Raw genomic sequence first — 20,002 nt, 5'->3', positions numbered from 1 at the left:
GCGTCTAACTGCCTGGAAGTGGCGTTCAGACGCATAATGGGTCGTGACACGATGATTACCCTCCCAGGACGGGACCCCCAGGACGGGACAGGTCGCCCAGAAAGGAACCACATGGGGAGGGGACGATGGGAAACGATAATACCAACAAAAAAAAACAGTCGGGATTCAGACTTCTTATGAATGTGTTGTTCAAAGCAGCCTGCATGCGTGTACAGGGAGAGCGTCGGCTGTGGGTCGACGCGGTGGGGTGAGTGTTTGAAGCCTCTTGAAGGAGGTGTTCATGGGGCTGTAGCTCCTGACACTGAGGACCGCATGACAGGGAGAGATTTGAGGAGCGGTCAGTTGAACGTTGTTGTTCTCGGTGTCATGCTACGCTATTAAGGGGGTAATTAAGGGGTATTGACAGTGGCGTAAATATCGACGGTGCAACTGGTGCACTGCACCGGGGCCCAGACGGCGTCAGGGGCCCATGGAGGGGTAAAAATCGCCAATAAAAATGTGTCGGGGCGCCCTCTGGTGGCGCCCTTAATTAATTAATTAAATTATACGACACCCTCACCGTAGTGAGCAGGACAACGCGACAAGCCCCCAATAACGACCTGTTATTACAGGTTTGGACCTGTCTCCTTGTCTCCTTAAAGTCACAACACGCTGAAGCCTTCCAATCATCACAGGAACACAACCAGAAAAACTTAAAATATCATTTATTTCACACAGTATATCGTCGTAACCGATCAATCAACCAATCAATCAACCGATCAGTCTGTCAGGGTCGGAGGGCTCAACGCAAGACCGCGCTGAGGCTGTCCCTTTACCCTTAGTCTCACACACCGTCCCTTTACCCTTAGTCTCACACACCGTCCCTTTACCCTTAGTCTCACACACCGTCCCTTTACCTTAGTCTCACACACCGTCCCTTTGCCCTTAGTCTCACACACCGTCCCTTTACCCTTACGCCTCGTGCCCACTGCCTCTGTCCGTTGACTGATCCCCATTGACTTTGAATGGGGATGGACGCGCAATGCATTGTGGATCCGTACGCTGAAGGCTCCGTCAAAAAGTTGAAAAATGTTCAACTTTTTTCAGCAGCGACGGAGCCGTCATCCAATCAGATCGCGTTTGCAAATTTTAGCACTGTTACACTACTCGGGCTCTGACGACCCCGGAAAGCTCCGCCATCCGTCAGCCAAGCCTTCCGACGTCCTTTGACTGACGGTGCAGTGGGCACGAGGCGTAAGTCTCACACACCGTCCCTTTACCCTTACGCCCCGTGCCCACTACCTCCGTCAGTTGACCGTTGCCCATTGACTTTGAATGGGGACGGACGCGCAATGCATTGTGGATCCGTCCGTTCAGTTGGAGCGTTCGCCCACCGTCAGAAAGTTGAAAATGTTCAACTTTTTCGGCAGCGTGCCCACTGCACCGTCAGTCAACGGACGTGGGAAGGCGTGGCTGACGGATGGGGGAGTAGTCTTTGCAGAGGCATCCGTCAGCCAATCAAATCGGTTCGCCGGGTTCTTCCCGCTTCTTCCTGCTTTTTGCGATGAAAGATTACCCGCTTTCCCGCTTTCCAGTATCGTCAGAGCCCGAGTCGCGTCACAGTGCTTAAATTTGCATACGCGATCTGATTGGATGACGGAACCGTCGCTGCCGAAAAAGTTGAACATTTTTCAACTTTCTGACGGTGGCGAACGCTCCAACTGAACGGACGGATCCACAATGCATTGCGCGTCCGTCCCCATTCAAAGTCAATGGGCAAACGGTCAACTGACGGAGGTAGTGGGCACGGGGCGTAAGACTCATACACCGCGGCCTCTACGGATTCTGTTTTTTGATTAGGACATTTCCAAACCTTATGAGATGACCCAGAAAAACTTGGGGGAAATGTTGTTTGAATTCTAAAAATGCTTAGGAAAGCGATATTCCCTTCCTTTACGGCTGCAAAATTTAAAGGGCAACTTCACCCATTTCCATTAAGCTTTGTATCATTAGAATACCACTCATTTTTGAATGGTCGTGCATCATTCCCTTATTTTCTGGAGACACTGGAGAGATCCGTATCGATCTCCAAAACTTCCTGTTTAAGATGACGCAATATGACGATTTTTGCGTAGAAGTAAATAGGAAGAGTAAGAGGGGAGGATTCTCGTAAGACTACAAGCACAAGGGGGTGGGACCCGCTGATCTAGATCAGCAGGAGTGGCCAGCGAAGCTGTGCATCGTGGTGCATGGTGGGAGTTGTCTTCAATCCACAAGCACCAAAAAGTCACTTTCTGCCTTTTCTCGGTCAGACGGCACCAAATTAGAATTGTATTTTATTATTCGACTACATATAGGACCCAATTTCAATACATATTCATGCCTCCACCGGTGAGATGCTCCATTAAAGCAACAGGCCACCGGCGAAGTTTACCGACTCTACGCGAAGACGCATGAGAGGACGCGCTAAAGCAGAAGAGGACAAGAAAAGATAATTGAGTTGAGTTAACCAAACATTATGGAGAAGAGGCACAGAAGCTAAAGAATTCATAAAATCCCAACTTCATTATAGATATTTTCATAGCCCATAATTAACACTATAAGTAAACTAAAATGCCAACTTCAAATTGAAGAAATCAGTTCATTTCAAGAAGGCAGTCAATTTCAGCATCGACATAAGTTTAGCCTATTTTTTTTCACATGTGACTTGGGATTCAATTGGTCTTAATTATTCCCGTTGGCCAAGTCTTCAAGTGATTCTCACTGTTGGCGACAACCTTATTGAAATCAATACGTTAACGCATGGATCCAAGAGCGCTTGTTGTAGTCCAACTTCGGAAAACTGTCGTTCCACGCTAGAGACGCAATACTCGCCGTCGCGTAATGACGTCGGTTAGGAAAAGCAGAATCGTATTCATTTGAGACAGTGCCGTCATTTCCTATGTTCGAAAGGAAGCACCTTTTCAAAATCCAGAATCTGGTCTTAAAAAAAATAAGTCCCTCCTCCTTCTCCTGGTCGGTCTCCTCTCCCTTAACCTCCTCCTCCTCCTCCTCCTCCTCCTCCTCCCCCTTAACCTCCTCCTCCTCCCCCTTAACCTCCTCCTCCTTCTCCTCCTCCCCCTTAACCTCCTCCTCCTCTCCCTCCTCTCCCTCCCCCTTAACCTCCTCCCTCTCCTCCTCCTCCCCCCCCTCCCTCCTCCTCCTCCCCTCTCCCCTCTCCCCCTCCTCCTCCTCCTCCGACGCGGCATTCAGCTCTGCATCACAAGTCTCCGTTAGGTTACCACGGGGATGTCGTTCAACGCCGCGCCGGGATTGGTTGAGATCAAGAGCTTGGATTGGACAGAGTGGGCAGAACAAGACTCCTCCTCCTCCAGAGGTCAGGGGTCATCTCACAGGACCATCACCACATTACAGATGTTATCACCTTCAGCCTTTATTGTTCGCTGCTTCAGAAAGTGGAATGAGGTTAACTCTAGATCTATATCTATAGATATAGATCTATAAAAGTGATGTTTTAGTTATAGTAGAGTGGAATATGATGGGATGTCACCATGGCAACATCATGATGCAGCGCTCATTTTCATAAACAGTAGGACCCATGGACTGGACTGGACTGAACAGCACACACACACACACACACACACACACACACACACACACACACACACACACACACACACACACACACACACACACACACACACACACACACACACACACACACACACACACACACACACACACACACACACTCCCTTTTCCTGTGAGCAGCCCCCCTGAGGTCAGGCAGTGTTCAGGGGGCCGTGGTCCCCATGCAGCCCCCCCCCCCCCCCCCGCCTGAGAACAGCACGCCACACTAGCATGTTAGCATATCCGCTATTAAAGGTCCCAGCAGCAGCAGCAGCTAATGGCGGCTCCCCCAGCGCCCCGGTTACCGTCGGCACGCCGTCTCTGGATGTCCGTCTTGCTCCAGGTCGCCCCCCCCCCTCCAAAAAAAACCCTAACCCTCCCCGACCCCCAGCACGGTCAGACCGCCATCGCTGACCCACGGCTGACCCCCAGGCGCCGGGCCCCCCCCCAGAGTAAACAGGGCCCCCCCCCCAGAGTACACAGGGCTTTGTTTGGATCTCCGTCCCGGTCCTGCTCCGTCTGGTCCCTGAGGGGGGCTGTGGCGGCGTGGGGGGGCTGCAGGGGGCGGGGTCTAGACAGTGTTGCGCGGCGTGCCGTTGAGAGCGACGGTCTTGCTGCAGGGGGCGGTGGCCGGGGGCGGGGCCGAGGAGCGCTGCGCGGCCACGCCCACCTCGAACACCTCGTGGATCGCCTTCCGGAAGCAGTGGAAGTTGTAGTCGATGAGGCCTGGGGGGGGGGCACAGGTTACAGACGGACCTCTCAGGGGTCAGCAACGACACAAAGGAGGGCTGAGGTTGGACTCACCTTGGGGGGGGCTGACCTTTGACCTCCACAGTGGGGGACTTACCTTTGACCTCGACCAAGGAAGGCTGACCTTTCACCTCAACCAAGGAGGGCTGACCTTTGACCTCCACCGTGGTGGGGGGGCTCACATTTGACCTCGACCGTCCCTTTGGGTATGGTCGATGTCTGCCCTTTGACCTCCACGAGGGGGGGCTCACCTTTGATCTCACCCGGGGAGGGCTGACCTTTGACCTCCACGAGGGGGGGGGGGGCTCACATTTGACCTCGACCGTCCCTTTGGGGTATGGTCGATGTCTGACCTTTGACCTCCACGAGGGGGGCTCACCTTTGATCTCGCCCGGGGAGGGCTGACCTTTGACCTCCACGAGGGGGGGGCTCACCTTTGCGCTCGAAGCTCTCTTCTCGCAGGATGCAGACGAGCGCCAGGAACTTGGTGACCTCCTTGAGGTAGAGCACCGTGGTGTTGTTCAGCTTGATGATGGCCATGGACTCCTTATCGTACGCACTGCCGCTGCCATCCTCCTTCAGCCTGCAGACAGAGACACAACATCAAACGACAACATCCCACTACCTGGAGACAGAGAGAGACAACATCTAACTACCTGGAGACACCAGAGACAACATCTAACTACCTGGAGACAGAGAGAGACAACATCTAACTACCTGGAGACACCAGAGACAAGCATCTAACTACCTGGAGACAGAGAGAGACAACATCTAACTACCTGGAGACAGCAGAGACAACATCTAACTACCTGGAGACACCAGAGAGAGAACATCTAACTACCTGGAGACACCAGAGACAACATCTAACTACCTGGAGACAGAGAGAGACAACATCTAACTACCTGGAGACACCAGAGACAACATCTAACTACCTGGAGACAGAGAGAGACAACATCTAACTACCTGGAGACACCAGAGACAACATCTAACTACTGGAGACAGAGAGAGACAACATCTAACTACCTGGAGACACCAGAGAGACAACATCCCACTACCTGGAGACACCAGAGAGACAACATCTAACTACCTGGAGACAGAGAGACAACATCTAACTACCTGTGGAGACAGAGAGAGACAACATCTAACTACCAGGAGACAGAGAGAGACAACATCTAACTACCTGGAGACAGAGAGAGACAACATCTAACTACCAGGAGACACCAGAGAGACAACATCCCACTACCAAGGAGATAGACAGAGACAACATCCCACTACCAGGAGATAGAGAGAGAGACAACATCTAACTACCTGGAGACACCAGAGAGACAACATCTAACTACCTGGAGACACCAGAGAGACAACATCTAACTACCTGGAGACACCAGAGAGAGAACATCTAACTACCTGGAGACAGAGAGAGACAACATCTAACTACCTGGAGACAGAGAGAGACAACATCTAACTACTGGAGACAGAGAGAGACAACATCTAACTACCTGGAGACACCAGAGAGACAACATCTAACTACCTGGAGACACCAGAGAGACAACATCTAACTACCTGGAGACAGAGAGAGACAACATCTAACTACCTGGAGACAGAGAGAGACAACATCTAACTACCTGGAGACAGAGAGAGACAACATCTAACTACCAGGAGACACCAGAGAGACAACATCCCACTACCAGGAGATAGACAGAGACAACATCCCACTACCAGGAGATAGAGAGAGAGACAACATCTAACTACCTGGAGACACCAGAGAGACAACATCTAACTACCTGGAGACACCAGAGAGACAACATCTAACTACCTGGAGACACCAGAGAGAGAACATCTAACTACCTGGAGACAGAGAGAGACAACATCTAACTACCTGGAGACAGAGAGAGACAACATCTAACTACCTGGAGACAGAGAGAGACAACATCTAACTACCTGGAGACACCAGAGAGACAACATCTAACTACCTGGAGACACCAGAGAGACAACATCTAACTACCTGGAGACACCAGAGAGAGAACATCTAACTACCTGGAGACAGAGAGAGACAACATCTAACTACCTGGAGACAGAGAGAGACAACATCTAACTACCTGGAGACAGAGAGAGACAACATCTAACTACCTGGAGACAGAGAGAGACAACATCTAACTACCTGGAGACAGAGAGAGACAACATCTAACTACCTGGAGACACCAGAGAGAGATAACATCTAACTACCTGGAGACAACAGAGAGACAACATCTAACTACCTGGAGACACCAGAGAGAGATAACATCTAACTACCGTCCTCCTAAAGACTGGAGACGCAGAGAGACAGTCTCGAACCAGCTTGTGAAATGTGTCACGAGTTCATAAGAGGAAGAGGTCAGAGTGAACCAGTGCAGCTGACACTGGAGCTGCAGCCATGCTTACATGGCACAAGACACGTGAAGCCAGCGTGTCAGCGCTACAGGAGGACCCAGCGGGTCGGTTTAATCTGCATGATGTTCCCCAGCGTTCCAGACGGACCTTTACAACCTGGTCATTTCCCAAGAACCCCCCCCCCCCGGAGAGGAGCTTCCGTGTTAGGAGGAGGAGCAGGGAGCAAGACGTAGACCCTGCACCTCCTCCTCCTCTCCCTCCCCCCCTCCTCCTCCCCCCTCCCCTGCACCTCCTCCTCCTCCTCCCCTCCCTCCCTCCTCCTCCTCCTCTCCTCCTCCTCTCCCTCCCCCCCTCCTCCTCCCCCCTCCCCTGCACCTCCTCCTCCCCTCCCTCCCTCCCTCCTCCTCCTCCTCTCCTCCTCCTCTCCCTCCCCTCCCTCCCTCCTCCTCCTCCCCCACCTCCTCCTCCTCTCCCTCCCCCCTCCTCCTCCCCCCTCCCCTGCACCTCCTCCTCCTCCTCCCCTCCCTCCCTCCTCCTCCTCTCCTCCTCCTCTCCCTCCCCCCCTCCTCCTCCTCCTCCTCCTCCCCCTCTCCCTCCTCCCCTCTCCCCTCCTCCTCCTCCTCAGTGTCTGAAGGAGGTGCAGGACACTGACCCGTAGATGCAGGACACATCGATGACCACGTCGATCATGTCACAGCAGAGCTCGTAGGACTGCATGTCCACCGGGGAGCTGTCGGTGGCGATGTAGATCTTACTGACCACGTCAAACAGGAAGGCCTTCTCGATCCCCGAGTTCTGCACACACACACACACACACACACACACACACACACACACACACACACACACACACACACACACACACACACACACACACACACACACACACACACACACACACACACACACACACACACACACGGATTAATCCTGTCAAATTAAACGATTGAACTCGTAGTTTAGCAAAGTGATGAACTGTTAAATGAGGAGACCAGCACCTCCTCGATGTATCCAAGCTGTTGAGAACTCGTTGCTCTCCCTTACGGGTGGTAAACCTACACCTTGTAAAGTTGTTCATTCAAGATTCTTAATTGATGGTCTCCGTGACGACCAGGTTGTTGAGGACAGAGGTCCTCCAAGGCCGGACATCAACCGCCTGCCCTGCCCGTACAGCGTGGACCAAGAGCCACACACGGAGCCTCTCGTTTAGACCCCGCTAATGGTTCAGTCCCCCTGTCCTCTAAAGGTTCAGTCCCCCTGTCCTCTAATGGTTCAGTCCCCCTGTCCTCTAATGGTTCAGTCCCCCTGTCCTCTAATGGTTCAGTCCCCCTGTCCTCTAATGGTTCAGTCCCCCTGTCCTCTAATGGTTCAGTCCCCCTGTCCTCTAATGGTTCAGTCCCCTGTCCTCTAATGGTTCAGTCCCCTGTCCTATAATGGTTCAGTCCCCCTGTCCTCTAATGGTTCAGTCCCCCTGTCCTCTAATGGTTCAGTCCGCCTGTCCTCTAATGGTTCAGTCCGCCTGTCCTCTAATGGTTCAGTCCCCCTGTCCTCTAATGGTTCAGTCCCCCTGTCCTCTAATGCTTCAGTCCCCCTGTCCTCTAATGCTTCAGTCCCCTGTCCTCTAATGCTTCAGTCCCCCTGTCCTCTAATGCTTCAGTCCCCTGTCCTCTAATGCTTCAGTCCCCCTGTCCTCTAATGCTTCAGTCCCCCTGTCCTCTAATGCTTCAGTCCCCCTGTCCTCTAATGCTTCAGTCCCCCTGTCCTCTAATGCTTCAGTCCCCCTGTCCTCTAATGCTTCAGTCCCCTGTCCTCTAATGGTTCAGTCCCCCTGTCCTCTAATGTTCAGTCCCCCTGTCCTCTAATGTTCAGTCCCCCTGTCCTCTAATGGTTCAGTCCCCTGTCCTCTAATGGTTCAGTCCCCCTGTCCTCTAATGGTTCAGTCCCCCTGTCCTCTAATGGTTCAGTCCCCCTGTCCTCTAATGGTTCAGTCCCCCTGTCTTCTAATGGTTCAGTCCCCCGGTCCTCTAATGGTTCAGTCCCCTGTCCTCTAATGGTTCAGTCCCCCTGTCCTCTAATGGTTCAGTCCCCCTGTCCTCTAATGGTTCAGTCCCCTGTCCTCTAATGGTTCAGTCCCCCTGTCCTCTGATGGTTCAGTCCCCCTGTCCTCTGATGGTTCAGTCCCCCTGTCCTCTGATGTTCAGTCCTTCTCTGTGTTCGTCCCCTGTCCTCTGATGGTTCAGTCCCCCTGTCCTCTGATGGTTCAGTCCCCCTGTCCTCTGATGGTTCAGTCCCCCTGTCCTCTGATGGTTCAGTCCCCCTGTCCTCTAATGGTTCAGTCCCCCGGTCCTCTAATGGTTCAGTCCGTGTTCCAGACTCCAGTGTGTGCCGACTGGGAGCAGGCTGCTCTGTTTGGGCCTGCTGCCAGCAGGGACTTGTCATCATTCATTATTGAGCAGCCTTGGTCAGGGCGTCCTGCGTACATCATCTAAAAAACCAGCGGGGGGAACCTGTAAACAGAGCCTCACAAAGCTCTCAGAGAGCGGGGGGACCTCTAAACAGAGCCTCAGAGAGCGGGGGACCTCTAAACAGAGCCTCAGAGAGCGGGGGGACCTCTAAACAGAGCCTCAGAGAGCGGGGGGACCTCTAAACAGAGCCTCAGAGAGCGGGGGGACCTCTAAACAGAGCCTCAGAGAGCGGGGGGACCTCTAAACAGAGCGGGGGGACCTCTAAACAGAGCCTCAGAGAGCGGGGGGACCTCTAAACAGAGCCTCAGAGAGCGGGGGACCTCTAAACAGAGCCTCAGAGAGCGGGGGGACCTCTAAACAGAGCCTCAGAGAGCGGGGGGACCTCTAAACAGAGCCTCACGCCTGATTTCCACCGGGGACGTACGCGCTGCGGAACGGCTGCGTCCTCTGCCCTGCGTCCATTCCCACCGGGCGCGTAACGGCAGCGTAGCGCTGCCTTGCGAGCCAGCCGTATTCACGCGAGATCACGAGATCAGGCGATAATCCTAAACCTAATGTACTCACCTTCCAGTCCAAAACTACTGCAATTAAATGCCAGGCTTTGTCCTTTCTGACATGGTCCTCATAAAAAGATGATTTAATTCATAAGTTATTTTATGTTGCTCCACTTCGACAATCAGTCTCCCGTCGTCCATGTTGCCGACCCTCTGAGACCCTTTATTGATTGACTGCTGACCTGTGCCACCAGTCATGACGTAGTGTTGATGTGAAGTTGTGATAGGCTAAATTAGCTGAGTATTGTGTTTTATTTGAAAATTGACCGGATGCTCTATGGCTTTTACTTTTTCACTTCCAGCCCGGCTCTATCTGCTCTGTTGAAAATGACGCGGTTCAGCAACGGCTCGCGTCAAAATAGAAGTGCTCCGGAATGGTAGCGCTGCAGCGCGGCGAGCCGCTCCTACGACGCTTACGTCCCCGGTGGAAATCAGGCGTAACGCCAGCGAGGGAACCTCTAAAACAGAGGCTGACGCCAGCGGGGGACCTCTAAACAGAGCCTGACGAAGCTCTCAGAGTCTCAGAGAGACTCCAGCCCACCAGGATTAGGATCCATTGACTCCAATAACCTGAGGCCTATTCTGCACTCCATACGACCTAGTTCACCCTCTGTCCACCAGGAGGCACTGTGGAATGTGACCTTTTTATAGGAAAGTTAATCAATTACTGAGTACCCTTTGGAGGGTTCTCAGCCCTCCTACTCACAGAGATGAAGATGTGAGCAGGTTCTCCAGCGTGGGAAGCTGGGGGATGAGCTTCTGCACCACCTTGCTGAACGCCTCGAAGATGGAGTGGTCGTAGATACTGGTCAAGTAGAAGCTGAGAGACACAAGAAGAAACAGGAAGTCTGGTGAGCAGCGTTGCTCGGTTCCTCAAAGGGAGCGGGACCAGGTGAGAGACCACACGTCACGTGTCAGACTCTGGGGTTGGCAAACCGGATTCACACCGGGTTTGTTAATCCTCTCCAGGGAGGGAGAACAGACTGCTTAGGAGCTCGACACTGCAGGTCTGGACGAACATGACCCAAGAACGATAAGCTGTGAGCTTTTAGAGGAATCAGAGGAAACTATGAGAGCCAATGAGAAGTGGCCCAGAGAACACAAGCAGACAAACAACTAGCTGGTTCATGTACGACTCAGGTGATCTTACTGAGGGTGGACTCTGCTCACTGACGGATCCAATGACGTTGGGGATAAAAGCACAAGTCGGGAGAGAGGTCTTTGATTCATTTATCAGGGCCAGGATACTTTTCTCTCATATTGTTGTTTAATTAACAATTAACCACCTCCGTCAGGGCTGGTGGGGCAGTTGGGGGGGGGGGGGGGGGGGGGGGGGCTCTGGCCCTGTGGTCGGGGCCCTCGTCGGGGCTCTGGTCGGGGCCCTGGTCGGGGCTCTGGTCGGGGCCCTGGTCGGGGCCCTGGTCGGGGCCCTGGTCGGGGCCCTGGTCGGGGCCCTGGTCGGGGCCCTGGTCGGGGCCCTGGGGCTCTGGTCGGGGCCCTGGTCGGGGCCCTGTCGGGGCCCTGGTCGGGGCCCCAGGGCCCTGTTCGGGGCCCTGGTTGGGGCTCTGGTCGGGGCCGTGGTCGGGGCCCTGGTTGCAGTCTGGCCTACCTGAGGTGCAGCTTCTCCAGGCTGGCATCCACCAGGTCGTCGTTGGCCGCTGGTGGATGTCCCGCTGGGTCTCGATCTTGTGGTCGTCCGACAGCCCGTCCACCTTGTGGATGAACACCTCGAAGTTGATGTCGGGGTTGACCCGGTACGCCCGCGTCACCGTGAGGTGCAGGCGGCCAAGAGCCTCCACGTAGTCATCTGAGGAGGAGGAGGAGGAAGAGGAAGAGGAAGAGGAGGAGGAGCAGGAGGAAGAGGAGGAAGAGGAGGTGGAGGAGGAGCAGGAGGAGGAGGAGCAGGAGGAGGAGGAGCAGGAGGAGGAGGAACAGGAGGAGGAGGAGCAGGAGGAGCAGGAGGAGGAGTCAGGAGGAGGAGAGTCAGAAGGAGGAGGAGACAGGAGGAACACATCATTGAAGCTGAATGACCATCCTCATTCAGGTAACTAATGCGGCGTTTACGACATTACAATCATCTACCGTATCACCTCGTTTATAGAGCTTAACACGCCGGGCTGTGATAATGCATTCACTTTCTGAGCGCCGACTGGGGACGCGTTTCACCTGGCGTACCGATCGTTGACAAACCGATTCTGTTATCGGATCAGACGTCAATCACATCAGCTGTGCACCAGCGGTAAGAGCCCCTCTCAGTCACGCCTGCCGTGGTTTTTAACGTCCATTCAACTCTGTCGGCTCCCAGTGCCGTCCGTCTGCCAGTATGAGCCCCCCTCCCACCACCAACGTCCCTCCTGAGCCAATCACATCGCTCCTCTACACGGCCTGAGCCAATAACATCGCTCCTCTACACGGCCTGAGCCAATAACGTCGCTCCTCTACACGGCCTGAGCCAATAACGTCGCTCCTCTACATGGCCTGATCCAATCACGTGGCTCCTCTACCTGAGCGTCGATGACAAAGATGAGCGCGCCGGTCCCTCTGAAGATCATCTCGTAGTCGAAGGTGGGGTCGAAGAAGTCCACCTGGCCGGGGAAGTCCCAGATCTGGAAGTTGACGAAGGAGCTGCTGGAGATGTCGTCCTTGTAGATCTTGTTGGTACTCTCCAGGAACAGGGTCTCGTTAGGGGACATCTTGTGAAAGACCACCTGGAACCACAAGAACAAAGGAGTCCACAGTGAGGAGAACCTTCTGGAACGAGGGTGAAGAAGAGAAGGAGAGAGGAGAAGAGAAGAACATTCTGGAATGAGGAGAACGTTTTGGAGTGAGGACGACAACATTGTGGAGTGAGGACGAGAACACTCTGGAGTGAGGACGAGAACACTCTGGAGTGAGGACGAGAACACTCTGGAGTGAGGACGAGAACACTCTGGAGTGAGGACGAGAACATTGTGGAGTAAGGACGAGAACACTCTGGAGTGGGGACGAGAACACTCTGGAGTGAGTACGAGAACACTCTGGAGTGAGGACGACAACATTGTGGAGTGAGGATGAGAACATTCTGGAGTGAGTACGAGAACACTCTGGAGTGAGGACGAGAACATTGTGGAGTGGGGACGAGAACACTCTGGAGTGAGGACGAGAACATTGTGGAGTGAGGACGAGAACATTGTGGAGTGAGGACGAGAACACTCTGGAGTGAGGACGACAACATTCTGGAGTGAGGACGACAACATTGTGGAGTGAGGACGACAACATTGTGGAGTGAGGACGACAACACTCTGGAGTGAGGACGAGAACGTTCTGGAGTGAGAACGAGAACATTCTAGAGTGAGGATGAGAACGTTCTGAAGTGAGGACGAGAACATTCTAGAGTGAGGACAAGAACATTCTGGAGTGAGGACGAGAACGTTCTGGAGTGAGGACGAGAACATTCTAGAGTGAGGACGAGAACATTATGGAACGACCAGAAGCATCCGGAATGACACGGAGATTCCAGTTGGAAATTAATTGCTTTTTCAGTTACAACTAATTGGCAAACTGACGTCAGATGCCCCCCCGTCTCCAGCCATGATAACGTAACCGGTCTCCACGAGGCCGTGATGAGGCGGAGTCTTAACCCACCACTGCACCGAGCCAACCAGGAGACCTCCCCAGTGACCGCATGGCTCCCCCAGGAGTCCTCGTTATACTGAATGTTACCATCATTGATCGTTACATTTAGATTTAGGGCCTTCAACAGACACTTTTATCCAGAGCGAATTACAATAATTTGTCAGAAGAAAGAGAAATAACAATATATCGCTGTCGGTTCAGTGAGGATGTTCATAGAACAGTGCCGAGCACTGACCATAACTAGGTTTAACCTATCCCTGGATACAACACAGAGAGCTAGGATAAGATGCTACACAATGCCTAGTACTGTTTTTAAGTGCCAGGACGTACAACATACAATAAATGAGTAAGAGGGGTGTGGGGTGGGGGATATAATATCAAAACACCAAGACAAGGGACAGAAAACATATAGTCATCTTTATCTGTGTATGTTGTTGACAGACTAGATTCGAGTTAAGTCAACTCTTTTGTACAGTTTTATTGAGGCTCACAGGGCTCATCCAGAAATAGCAAAGTCAGTGTTTAGGCAAAGCAGAAATTCAAATGTTAAGAGTCCAAGTCATGAAGGACTAGTTCAGACCAGGGCTTGGACGTTCATCTCTCTGTTGTTGTGAGCCTCTGGCTAATAAACCCGTCTGGCTCATCAGGACACGGACAACGGGTGCGGTCATGTGACAGTGAGGAGCTGTGGGAGTTGAGGGAGGGCGTGTCCCTCAACACCTGCTCCACCACTACCACCACCACCACCACCACCACCACCACAACAGTCACATGACAGTATCCACACGGACTATCTCCACTGACCAGCGGGTTACTGGTTTACAGGCACACCTGCTCATACTGGAGGGCTATTGGTTACGTTTGTGACACATACACAACAAAACATATGACTGTCATGTGGTCACGTATATAATACATATTTATGCATCAGGGCCTACAACTTATTTATTTTTTTCCAATAATATAAATGTTGATGCTTGCTGCCCAGTAAAGCCCTGAATTAAGCGTAGACGTCTCCGGTTTGAACGCCAATACAGACATTAACTAATATAACATTATCATCATTAATCCCATCACAATAACAATTATGACGATGTTGATGACGATGATGATGGTGGTGGTGTGATATTTTTATACTTGTGTGGTGTGGAGGAGTCCCTCAAGGAGGGCTCAGGCTGCGGGGAACCTCTCTGACACACATGGTCCTAACTTCACCGGGTCCGGAGGTCTTGTTATGGTGTGGCACCAGGGCCTTACTGGTCCCCCTGCAACCCCCTGCTCCTACCTTCTGTATGGAGGACTTCCCGCTGCGCCGAAGCCCCATGAGCAAGATGCGGGGCTTGCTGTCGGCCGGGGCCGGGAGGTCTTCGGCCTCCTCCTCCTCCTCCTCTCCGTAGCCGAAGTCTTTGGGGAAGGAGTCGGGCGGCCCGTAGCCGTAGTGCTCCGCCAGCGGCTCCTCCTCGTACTGGAGCGACATGTCGCCGACTCACCCCGACTCAGCCCCTCTCTGGCGGCCCGTCACGGGCGGCTTGTGTTCGGAGGAACGCTCCCGAAGCGCGGTACTATTCGGTGAATTCGTTAAATCCCGAACAACACAGCAGAGCTCTCCACACGTTTCCTTCGGATTTCCTTTCCTTGGTTCTGATCCCGCCTCTCGATGTGATTGGATGGGGCTGTTACACGTTGAGTTCTGATTGGTCAGTGGAGCCGTCAGTCACCAACGGGTCTCCTCAGTCACCTGACTACTACTCTGACTTGTTTTGTGACCTATCACCTTATTAAGACAAATAATAATACTTTTTACATGTTCTTTCTCGCTTAAGTATTATACTTGGTATTATACGCCCCAGTCCAAACCATAGCTATTTACACTTGTGTTTGTACGTTATCCGAATCAATTGTACGGATTATGCAAGTCGACAAAATGGCAAATCCCAATATTGGTGGAGTTTCGCGGTGTGGCCGCCAGTAGGCGCTGCGCGACCAATCAAGAGCAAGCAGCTCCCGCACCGCCAGAGGGCGCTCCTCGATCAGGATTGGTCGAGGACCGCCATGGGGGCGCTGCTCGCTCCTGATTGGTCGAGGACCGCAAGAGGGCGCTGATCGACCTATCCTTAGCGAGCAGGAAGATGATAAACGAAACTAGTTCGACTCTGGCCGGGAGCGTCCTACTAGAAGACACCGGACCAGGAGAATGGCGCATTACAGGGTAAGAGTTCGGGGTTTCTGTCTCTGTTCGGGGTGGTAAAGAAACGTCGCAATTGAAGTTGTAAAAAGTCCGAGTTGCTGAAGTTAGCGTTAGTGTTTAATTGATTAATTAGTGACCGAGAGTTTGTCACCTGCGGTCCGGTCCTCACCTGCTACTGCTCGGGTACCTGCTGATACTTTAATACACTTTAACACACTTTAACATTAATACCCTGTCTTTTACATTAGTACCATGTCGGTCAACAACACTAGTTAGTTTAGTTGTTCTCCGTTTAAACGCAGAGCATATTAACCAACCCTTCACGTTGTCACGACCCTAACGCGGGAAGCCTAACGAGCTCATTGACAACACCTGAGCTGGTGGGGTGCCTCCTAAAGGTGGTTCTCCTTTAGGAGGCACCGGTTATTGTTGGTTCTTTTGGTTTAGTTGTATCCTAGGTATGTTTACACCTGACAACACTACACCCATACACTTTTACGTACACACACACTTGCATCACTGACTAGATTGAATACACGCGCCATACCTTATGTTATATTCACTTGATTATAATAAACCTTGTTGATCAACTCAAGTCAATTGTGTGCGTCTCCCCTCTTTGCCACCACCGCCACGGTCGGCTTGTGACAACGTCATTCACTTCCTATTGAGACTTGGGGACCAGCTGGAGCCCAGATGACGCCCTGACTGCTCCTCGTGGGCTTGTGTTCTTCTCTCCCTTTATCTCTTTGTGCTGAAAGGCTTCAGACTCGAAGAGGGAGCAGTTCCGGAGGTACCTGGAGAAAGGAGGTGTTCTGGACAGTCTGACCGGTGGTAGGTCTCCTCCAATTTCCTGTCCCCTCCTCCACCTCTTGTCTCCTCTTCTTGTCTGCTCCTCCTCTTCGTCTCCCCCTCCTTCTCGCCTCCCCCTTCTCGCCTCCTCCTCTTCTTCTCCCCCTCCTTCTCGCCTCCTCCTCTTCCTCCGGACCTTTAGACGTGTGAGGAACCAGTGGATGAACCAGTGGATGAACCAGTGATGTACCAGTGATGTACCAGTGATGTGTGGTTAACGTGTCCCTCTGTCTCCAGTACTGGTGTCTCTGTACGAGCAACCGGAGAAGCCGAGCAACGCGCTGGAGTATCCTTCACCAGAACCTCAAGGCTCCGCCAACACAGCTCCTCCAGAAGCTAATGGGACCAGGGTCCTAGGAGGCTAGGGACCAGGGTCCTAGGAGGCTAGGGACCAGGGTCCTAGGAGGCTAGGGTCCTAGGAGGCTAGGGTCCTAGGAGGCTAGGGTCCTAGGAGGCTAGGGTCCTAGGGACCAGGGTCTAGGAGGCTAGGTTCTAGGAGGCTAGGGTCCTAGGAGGCTAGGGTCCTAGGAGGCTAGGGTCCTAGGGACCAGGGTCCTAGGAGGCTAGGGTCCTAGGAGGCTAGGGTCCTAGGAGGCTAGGGGGCTAGGAGGCTAGGGGGCTAGGGTCAAGATGGAAGAGGTGTTGGGAGGTGTTGTTCTTTAACAGAGCTCCAGCTTCCTGAAGCAGCAGCTGGGCGCCGCTGGGGAGGAGATGGAGGAGACGCAGGCCCTGCGGCAGGAGCTGGCCAGGCTGAGGGAGCAGTGTGAGGTCCTGGGGGAGGAGAACAAGGAGCTCCGCTCCCGGGTACGCCGCCCTACCCACCGTTAACTTAGTTTATTCTACCCACGGTTAACTTAGTTTATTCTACCCACGGTTAACTTAGTTTATTCTACCCACGGTTAACTTAGTTTATTCTACCAACGGTTAACTTAGTTTATTCTACCAACGGTTAACTTAGTTTATTCTACCCACGGTTAACTTAGTTTATTCTACCCACGGTTAACTTAGTTTATTCTACCCACGGTGAACTTAGTTTATTCTACCAACGGTTAACTTAGTTTATTCTACCCACGGTGAACTTAGTTTATTCTACCCACGGTTAACTTAGTTTATTCTACCCACGGTTAACTTAGTTTATTCTACCCACGGTTAACTTAGTTTATTCTACCCACGGTTAACTTAGTTTATTCTACCCACGGTTAACTTAGTTTATTCTACCAACGGTTAACTTAGTTTATTCTACCCACGGTTAACTGAGTTTATTCTACCCACGGTTAACTTAGTTTATTCTACCCACGGTTAACTTAGTTTATTCTACCCACGGTTAACTTAGTTTATTCTACCCACGGTTAACTTAGTTTATTCTACCCACGGTTAACTTAGTTTATTCTACCCACGGTTAACTTAGTTTATTCTACCAACGGTTAACTTAGTTTATTCTACCAACGGTGAACTTAGTTTATTCTACCCACGGTTAACTTAGTTTATTCTACCCACGGTTAACTGAGTTTATTCTACCCACGGTTAACTGAGTTTATTCTACCCACGGTTAACTGAGTTTATTCTACCAACGGTTAACTTAGTTTATTCTACCAACGGTTAACTTAGTTTATTCTACCCACGGTTAACTTAGTTTATTCTACCAACGGTTAACTTAGTTTATTCTACCAACGGTTAACTGAGTTTATTCTACCAACGGTTAACTGAGTTTATTCTACCAACGGTTAACTTAGTTTATTCTACCCACGGTTAACTTAGTTTATTCTACCAACGGTTAACTTAGTTTATTCTACCAACGGTTAACTTAGTTTATTCTACCCACGGTTAACTGAGTTTATTCTACCCACGGTTAACTTAGTTTATTCTACCCACGGTTAACTTAGTTTATTCTACCCACGGTTAACTTAGTTTATTCTACCCACGGTTAACTGAGTTTATTCTACCAACGGTTAACTTAGTTTATTCTACCAACGGTTAACTTAGTTTATTCTACCCACGGTTAACTTAGTTTATTCTACCCACGGTTAACTTAGTTTATTCTACCCACGGTTAACTTAGTTTATTCTACCCACGGTTAACTTAGTTTATTCTACCCACGGTTAACTTAGTTTATTCTACCCACGGTTAACTTAGTTTATTCTACCCACGGTTAACTTAGTTTATTCTACCAACGGTTAACTTAGTTTATTCTACCCACGGTTAACTTAGTTTATTCTACCCACGGTTAACTTAGTTTATTCTACCCACGGTGAACTGAGTTTATTCTACCCACGGTTAACTTAGTTTATTCTACCCACGGTGAACTTAGTTTATTCTACCAACGGTGAACTTAGTTTATTCTACCCACGGTGAACTTAGTTTATTCTACCCACGGTTAACTTAGTTTATTCTACCCACGGTTAACTTAGTTTATTCTACCCACGGTTAACTTAGTTTATTCTACCCACGGTTAACTTAGTTTATTCTACCCACGGTGAACTTAGTTTATTCTACCCACGGTGAACTTAGTTTATTCTACCCACGGTTAACTTAGTTTATTCTACCCACGGTGAACTTAGTTTATTCTACCCACGGTTAACTTAGTTTATTCTACCAACGGTTAACTTAGTTTATTCTACCCACGGTTAACTTAGTTTATTCTACCCACGGTTAACTTAGTTTATTCTACCCACGGTTAACTTAGTTTATTCTACCCACGGTGAACTGAGTTTATGGACCTGTGCTGACGTCACACCTGGTCTTCTGGTTGAGTGACGTCCTGTTCTCGGTGGAGCTGTGGTCTTTATGAATATTAATATTATGAGCTCTTGTTCTTCAGCTCCAGCGCTACGAGCCCGCCCCAGACGCCCCCCCCGCTGCCGAGTAGCACGCCACAGAACCCCCCCCCGCTGCCGAGTAGCACGCCACAGAACCCCCCCCCGCTGCCGAGTAGCACGCCACAGAACCCCACCAAAGTGCAACTTTTAGTTTATTTTATGTGTTGTTTTAAAGCCTTTAACTGGAAGGCCCTGTGTTTTCTACTGAGTGTTTATTTCATTGTTTCTTAACCTCAAGTTATTTTGTACAGATTGTATGCAGGTCGTTTTATAGGGTTCCACTGACCACGTGGTTCTGCCCTAGCGTCTGCTTTTTTGCGAGCAGATCATGAGCATCATTTCTAATGTTTTGTATATCAAGCATATTTTGCTGTCCCTTCGCATTAAGATGATCCACTCAGGATGGGATTCTGCTTCATTTTCAGAATGTATGATTATCATTTGTGTTCCTATTGAATGATAAACATTTACAAAAGTGAGGATGTATGTCGTATGAGTAGTTCCTCTAATGTGAGCACTAAGTCATGTAATGAAATATTGTTTCTTCACCTCAACAGTGGACCTGATTGTTTTGTTGGCTCAAACCAATAAATGGTTGGACCAGACTTCGTTTCTATGATTCATTTCATGTGTTGAGAAATCATTGAATCATCTCCAGCACATTACACATTACATACCCATTCAAAACTAAATGAAGTGGACCTTAATGTAGCTGTGTCCGTAGACCACAAAGTGGGAAGTTATTGTCAGCCCCAACATCTGGTGGATCCAAATGTTATGAAATGC

General features: G+C 51.0%; 3 protein-coding genes across 3 annotated transcripts in view; 1 reads left to right on the top strand and 2 right to left on the bottom strand.

The window, feature by feature from the left end:
* fhl3a (four and a half LIM domains 3a) overlaps positions 1-20,002 on the bottom strand; it is a 59,417-nt gene that overhangs the window by 26,828 nt on the left and 12,587 nt on the right. The window lies entirely within an intron of this gene.
* On the bottom strand, positions 4,051-15,021 carry rragca (Ras-related GTP binding Ca). Its single transcript, XM_060053384.1, is given in 9 exon segments — positions 4,051-4,335; positions 4,794-4,942; positions 7,379-7,521; positions 10,452-10,465; positions 10,468-10,565; positions 11,355-11,400; positions 11,403-11,553; positions 12,250-12,453; positions 14,646-15,021. Coding segments are annotated over 9 exon segments (1,152 nt in total). The 5' UTR covers positions 14,838-15,021; the 3' UTR covers positions 4,051-4,180.
* Positions 15,426-19,821, top strand: LOC132459000 (c-Myc-binding protein-like). The gene is made up of 5 exons (XM_060053411.1): positions 15,426-15,569; positions 16,310-16,382; positions 16,638-16,686; positions 17,075-17,204; positions 19,219-19,821. Exons 1-5 carry the CDS (start codon positions 15,555-15,557, stop codon positions 19,264-19,266), a joined length of 315 nt encoding a protein of 104 aa, XP_059909394.1. The 5' UTR covers positions 15,426-15,554; the 3' UTR covers positions 19,267-19,821.

Source organism: Gadus macrocephalus, chromosome 6 (assembly GCF_031168955.1).
Source record: "Gadus macrocephalus chromosome 6, ASM3116895v1".
Lineage (NCBI taxonomy): Eukaryota > Metazoa > Chordata > Actinopteri > Gadiformes > Gadidae > Gadus > Gadus macrocephalus.
This window is presented reverse-complemented; position numbering and strand designations above follow the sequence as displayed.